This window comes from Pleurodeles waltl, chromosome 8 (assembly GCF_031143425.1).
Source record: "Pleurodeles waltl isolate 20211129_DDA chromosome 8, aPleWal1.hap1.20221129, whole genome shotgun sequence".
Classification (NCBI taxonomy): domain Eukaryota; kingdom Metazoa; phylum Chordata; class Amphibia; order Caudata; family Salamandridae; genus Pleurodeles; species Pleurodeles waltl.
In genome coordinates this window covers 62,969,799-62,977,017 of record NC_090447.1, presented here as the reverse complement: position 1 = coordinate 62,977,017, position 7,219 = coordinate 62,969,799, and the positions used below count along the sequence as shown (strand labels likewise).

Genomic DNA, 7,219 nt, shown 5'->3' with positions numbered 1-7,219 from the left:
TTGTTTGGCGGTCTCAGCCGTAAACGTACGTAGCATGGCTGGATGTAAATAACCATTTTCACAGAATCTGCCTATTTGCGACTAGAAATGTTTTGTACAAAGCCCAGATTGCAGTTCGGTAACTTGTTACCGAATCGCAATTAGGGTTTTGCAATTTGGTATTAGGAAGGATCATGTTCAGGGCGTCCTTTTCTTATACCGAATCTGATAGGTATGTATGTTTGTTGTGCAACCATGAATGTGGTATCAAAACAATCACAGTTAATACCAATTTCCAATACGTGTTAACACATTGGCAAACCGGAAGGTGTCACCAAGGGACCCCTTCCCCTTTGTGAATGGAAAAGCAGATAATTTTTTCAGAGCAGGTAGTGGCCCCACGGCAAGAAAACGTTTTATTTTTTGTTTGAAATGTATCCCGTTTTCCTTTGGGGAAAAAGGGCTGCATTTAAAAAAAAAGCTGCTATATTGAAAAGCAGTCACAGACATAGTGGTCTGCTGTTCTTAGCAGGCTACCATCCCTGTGAGTGTGGCCATTACCAATGGGGTTGCAAATTGTGACCTACCTCATGAATATTGATGAGGTAGGTCATTTGCGACCCCATTAGGAATTGCAAACATTGTACTTAACATTGTTGTACAATTTGTTTTGCAGCTCATAATTTGCAATTCCCAAACGGATCGCAAATTGCAAGTCGCAAAACAAACGGTCATACATCTGGCCCTAAATGTAATTGTTTACTGATAAAAGATAAAGATTGTTTTGACTAATTGCATATTCTATATATTTTAAACCACAGATACCTCAGTACATCATGCCAATGGTTAATTCCAGTGACATTAATCATCTCTGGCTCAGACTGGCTGGATTTCCTGGGGCAGATGCATCAAACCATTTAAACCTGTTGCTGTCTTTTCCTCTTTGTTTCTTGTATCTTCTCTCCATTCTGGGAAACGGGATCATTGTGTTCATCACAAGAGTGGACAAGCAGCTCAGAGAGCCCATGTACCTTTTGCTTTCTATGCTTGCCATAGTTGATATTTGCTTGACTCTTTCTACATTATCTACAACACTCAACGTCTTCTTATTCGACTCCACGAAAATCCACTTCTATGCCTGCTTGACTCAGCTCTTCTTTATACATACGCTTTGTGCCATGGAATCATCCATTTTGGTGGCCATGGCTTTTGACCGCTATGTAGCCATATGTAACCCTTTGAGATACACGTCAATATTGCACCCAATCATTTCCAAGATAGCACTGGTGGCTTTGATAAGATGCTTCTGCCTTCATTTCCCTATGCCATTTTTGTTGAAAATTCTTCCATACTGTGATAAACAGACTCTCTCATATGCCTTCTGCTACCAAATTGATGTCACGAAGCTGGCATGCGCGGATCCTACCATTACTACTTCATACAGCCTGGCCGTAGTACTTACCACGTATCCCGTTGATGCAGTGCTTATCCTGCTTTCATATGTGCTGATTGTGAAGACTGTTCTTGGCACAGCAAAGCAAGTGGAACGCTTGAAGGTACTGAACACTTGTGTGAGCCACATCTGTGTTGTTCTGCTGTTTTACATCCCACTGATCACTTTGGCGTTAGTCAGCAGGTATACACAGAAGGATTCAATTCTTGCACGATTCCTGTTGGGTGGCCTTTTGCTTGTAGTACCACCAGCTTTGAACCCAATGATCTACAGTATAAAAACCAGACAGATCCGTTCAGCCATCCACACAAAGTTTGGTACATGAAGCATGACACATTGAAATCCTTCCATGGCTATGTACATCATCTGGAACCATCTTACCCTTGCATTGTTATGCCCTAATAACTCAAGGTTCATTGATTTCAGCTGGGTGCTTTATATACATCTATAAGCAGATGAACACATCATCAGTAGAAACTACATTATGTAGCCACTTGTCCCCTTTTATTACTCCCTGAATTACTGATTTCATTCAGGAAATACAAATAATTTGTGTTGCAGCAGTGGAACTTGTCAGGCATATCCAGAACTGTCCTTGGTTCCCACCCCTCAGACAGTGAGAAAGGTGCAGCAGCATTGTTCCTGGCTCATAATTCAGCCGGTGGCAATGCTGCAGCACTCAGGGTGCACAAGCACCATTGAAATGCACACTGTCTGCACAGCAGAGAGTGCACATTTCAAGGGTGCTGGGCAGGGTGACCCCTGCACTGCCAATACCATGGGCATTGACAGTGCAGGGGCTCCCTTCTGGCCCCCTGCACTTGTTCTCCACCAGCTTTTTCATGGCAGTGAGACGGCCATGAAAAGGCTGGCGGAGAACAAGGTTGTCATCCCGTCGGGGTCAGAGATCCGGAGGCGTCCGACCACCACAGCCGCGGGTGTCCGACTGCACTGCAAGTCTGGTGGTCTTGAGACTGCCAGACTTATAATCAGGCCCAAAATCTGGCTGCCCTAGGGCTAGTTGTGCTTGGAGCCTCTTGGATAGCTGTTTTTAATGCCCAGTCCTCCTGGCCACTGCCAGACTACTTTCTTTCCGAGACACCCGGTTGCTTAGCCACATGTTTTTTCTGCCCCCAATTCAGAAGTTCCAACAAGAAGAGATTGGAGGGATTAGGGCTGGGGTAGGAGTGATTTACAAATATCTTTGCTTATTCACTAAAAATCTACAATTGGCAAAAACAATAGTATTTACAAAGTATAACATTAGATCCAGCCTGTTGCCCGCCATCCCAACTGGTTCTGTGTGTATAAAATGTAATCTGCTCATTAAGCTCAGATCCTAAACCTACCTGAGATGCTGGAACTGTTTTCAGAATTGTACAAACGTTACTTTGCAGAGAAGCAAAATGCTTTGACATAATGCAAATTACAGGTGGTCTATCATGTACCTCTTTTTTCCCAGGGGGCGGGGGGAGGGGCTACAACAGTCGTATCATCTCGAAAAGAAACCTACTGGAGTCACAAGTTTTGGTGATTATCTCCTACTGTCTGCACTGAAATAAAAGATTTGATTAGCTTTCATAGACTATTCCATTATTTCATTAAAACCTGATATTGTACGAGGCAATAAATTAAGGATTTAGCAAATGTTAATTGTTTGAGAAATACTTTATTCAAATAAAGAGTACTGCTAAAATGCCTATATGTGAAGGGGCTAAGTCTGAACAAGTAGAGCATTTAAAGGGCCAGATGTAGCAAAGTTTTTGCATGGCGCAAACAGCGAATTTCGCTGTTTGTGACATGCAAGAAGCACATTGCGATGCCCATTCCCATTTTGCGAGTCGGTAACCTGATTACCGACTCGCAAAATGGGAATGCGAGTCGCAAATAGGAAGGGGTGTTCCGCTTCCTATTTGCGATGCGCATCGCGATGCAGCATTGCTTTGTGACCGCGAACGCGGTTGCAAAGCAATTCGCAGTACCACCAGTGTCACACTGGTGATAACCCATTCGCAAAAGGGAAGGGGTCCCCATGGGACCCCTTCCCCTTTGTAAATGGGCACTGCCTGCTCTGAAAAAATTAAACTGACACGGTTCATTTTTTCGTGTGTAATGCAACTTGTTTTCCTTTAAGGAAAACGGGCTGCATTACCAAAAAAAAAAAATGCTTTATTAAAAAGCAGTCACAGACATGGTGGTCTGCTGTCTCCAGCAGGCCACCATCCCTGTGAGTGCTGCGACTTTCAAAGAGGTCGCAAATTGCGACCCACCTCATTAATATTAATGAGGTGGGCCTTTGCGACCCCCTTGCGACTCGCAGATGGTGTCAGGGACTTTGGACTTTGCTACATCTGGACCAAAATGCCTCTTGTGAAAGCATAGGAAGCCTCAAAGTGGGAAAAAACACAATGATGCATTACTAAAACTTATACACACCTTGAGGAGACTAGTCAAACCAGATTAGTGAACCTTCTGGGTATGAGGAATAAATATGCAAGAGATGTTTCTGATCATGGAGAAGAAAGGATACAGTTTGAACTTGTTCTTGCAATACAAACGGATAAATGAAATTAAGATACCACCATAATTAATTCATGATGATATGTAGATGGCTATTGGTAGATACTAAGGGCCAGATGTAGCAAAGAACCAATTTGCGACTTGCAAATTGCGAGTCCCTGCTACTCGCAATTTGCAAGTCGCAAATTGGTATGCAGTACGGTGTCTCAGACACCGACTGCGACTCGCTATGGGGTCGCAATGACCCACCTCATAAATATTCATGAGGTGGGTCGCAAATTGCGGCCCCATAGCGAGTATAGGCACTCGCAAACATGGAGGCCTGCTGTCGTCAGCAGACCTCCATGTTCGTGACTGCTTTCAATAAAGCAGTTTTTTTTTTTAAGTGTAGCCCGTTTTCCTTAAAGGAAAACGAGCTGCACTTAAAAAAAAAACCGAAACCTTTAGTTTAGTTTTTTTTTCAGGGCAGGTAGTGGTCCTATTTGCGATTCCGAAATGCATATTGCGAGTCGGTACCGACTCGCAATATGCATTTCTGCATTGGGAAACGCGTATAGCGACTCGCAAACGGCAATTTTTGCCGTTTGCGAGTCGCTAAACGTTTCCTACATCTGGCCCATAATGGGCTCTGAGGACACCTTTTCAACCGCAGGCTTACTTTCCACTTGCAGCAGGGAGCATTCCTTCCAGCTATCCCTTCATGTAAGGGCAATCCTAGCCCTTTGGAATGTTTGATTCCCACAAATACAGAGCAGATTTCTGGCAGATATTGCTCTGCTCTAACATAGTTACTAAGGGCCAGATGTAGCAAATAACCAATTTGCGACTTGCAAATTGCGAGTCCCTGCGACTCGCAATTTGCAAGTCGCAAATTGGTATGCAGTACGGTGTCTCAGACACCGTCTGCGACTCGCTATGGGGTCGCAATGACCCACCTCATGAATATTCATGAGGTGGGTCGCAAATTGCGGCCCCATAGCGAGTCTAGGCACTCGCAAACATGGAGGCCTGCTGTAGTCAGCAGACCTCCATGTTCGTGACTGCTTTAAATAAAGCAGTTTTTTTTTTTTTAAGTGTAGCCCGTTTTCCTTAAATCTTGTAGATTTCATTGCACCATTTTTGCAGGCCTCCTTTCGCTAGAATGCCCTGTTTGCATACATTATGCATGGCGCATGCATAATGTGGAACAAAGGTTTACAAAGTGGCACAATACATGCATTGCACCACTTTGTAAATATGGAGTGGGGAAAAGACCAGTGCAAAAGTGAACAAGGGGCACTTAAATCTGCCACTAATTGTATGCAACTACAAATACAAGAGAAAAACAATAAGGGAAAGCATACTAAGAGGGTGTGTGGTGGGTATGTTTCATAAGAGGGTGAAGCAACATGAGTTAAATTAAGCTACTTTTAGAGACAATAATTTCAATGTTTACCAGAGATCGGCAAATTGATTTTGAGCATTTAAAATCAAATGGCACAAGAAGTAACATTTTAAATAAGCCTACAACAGAAAAATAGGTGTGTGTTGCTTAATATTTAATTTTTCTCCGAGAAATGTGCCTTAACTAAAAGATATGTCACATTTCTGTCCTTTTCGCCCCTGCGTTGGCACACAAATTGTACCAACTCCGGCATCCTTGCACTATGGTGCAAGGGTGCCTGCGTTATGGAGATAATTGCCTTTGTGCAGGAAGAGACACCTTCCTGCACAAAAAGAATCACAAGAGGTGTTTTCCTCTTTCTATGTGTGCCACAGAATGCAGCACACATAGAAAGAGGAAAAAGCTGTAAAAATAAAGCTGTTTCCCCCATTGTGTAATTCTTACACCACCTGTCAGGTGGCTTAAGAATCTGATGCATTGCCAGACTGTAAATCTGGAAATGCGTCAGATTTAATTGCGTTCCGTGGGTGTTGCGTGGGAACACCCCAAGCAACACCCATGGAAGGCCCATTTCACGCCGTGTTATGCGTGAAAGAGATTTATATTTACAATGCCATGAAAAGCCACGCAAGATGGCTTTGGGTGACTGTGTAAATATGGGCTGGCACACTGTGCCACCGGAGTGTCAAAAAAAATATGCCCCAGTGGTGCACTGTGTTGCTAGAGCCTCCTAAATGAGGCCCTGGGTTTCTAGTTGGCAGAGGTATGCACCCTCTGCGAGTAGAGACCACAATCCCAGTCAGAATAGGTCAGGTCCACAACCTAAATTAAACTGTGTTCACCTTCTGGTAGCTTGGCACAGAGCAGTCGGGCTTGAATTGAGAGGCAATGTGTAAAGTATTTTGGCAACGCTTAAACTACAGTAACGCAGTAAAAATACAACAAAAAGACTCCAAACCAGTTTAGAAAAATAGAGAATATATGTCTGACTACAATGAGATGAAAACAACAACAATTCAATAAGTAGCACTCCAGATATAATTTTTTTAAGAATAAACTGTAATATAGTGCTTGAAGTCTATAGCACTGAAAGGTTACTGGAAGTAGTGCTAGACTGAGGTAAATCAAAAGTTTAGGCCAATTACAATGGCGGGCAGGCTGCTACAGGACTGCTGAAAATGTACTTTGTATGGAGCAAGCGTCTGAGTCAAAAACTTGATGTGTCGGTGTTGAAGACTCAATGTGTCGGTTCTGAGTTGGGTAGATGCATCATCAGCAAGCCTCGCAGTTTTGTCCCACATTGGCATCACACCTCATTCAATGCAGACGATGTATCATTGCCGAACTGAGGAGAGATTCTTCGGATCAGCGATGTGTCGTCGTCAAACCTGGCACTCTGGTCAAGCTTCTTTGTCAAATCAGCTCTGTGTCACTGTTAGAGGGCACTACATCAGTTCCAAACAGTGCAACAACCTAAATATGTCAATCTTTTTAAGAAGAACAGTTGCAGAGTGCACTATCAAGGCCTAGGACTGGTTTGGCACTCCTTGGTAGGATAGGACTCACATTAGGCAGAGTCCAGCAGCGACAACAGGGTCGGAGGAAGTATTTGATGGCGCTGAGACTTCAAGAACAGGAGGCAAGCCAACGAGCCCTTGGAGAACTTGGTTTCAAGGATGAAGAGATCACGTCCAGTTCTTCTCACTACCAGGCAAGAAATAGTAGGCAGCAGACCAACACAGCAAAGCAAGTAGCAACATTGCAGTACTTCCTACAGCACATACATCAGTAGGCAACAGCCCAACACAGCAATGCAGTTAGAAGTGTGGCAGTCCCTCCTGGCAGTACAGCACCTCTGGAAGTATGTCCTTGGTTCCAGCAGA

General features: G+C 43.8%; 1 protein-coding gene across 1 annotated transcript; it reads left to right on the top strand.

The window, feature by feature from the left end:
* Positions 1–815: 815 nt before the first annotated feature.
* On the top strand, positions 816–1,757 carry LOC138249448 (olfactory receptor 51G2-like). Its single transcript, XM_069203408.1, has one exon. The coding sequence runs from the start codon at positions 816–818 to the stop codon at positions 1,755–1,757; it is 942 nt and encodes a 313-aa protein (XP_069059509.1).
* Positions 1,758–7,219: the final 5,462 nt, after the last annotated feature.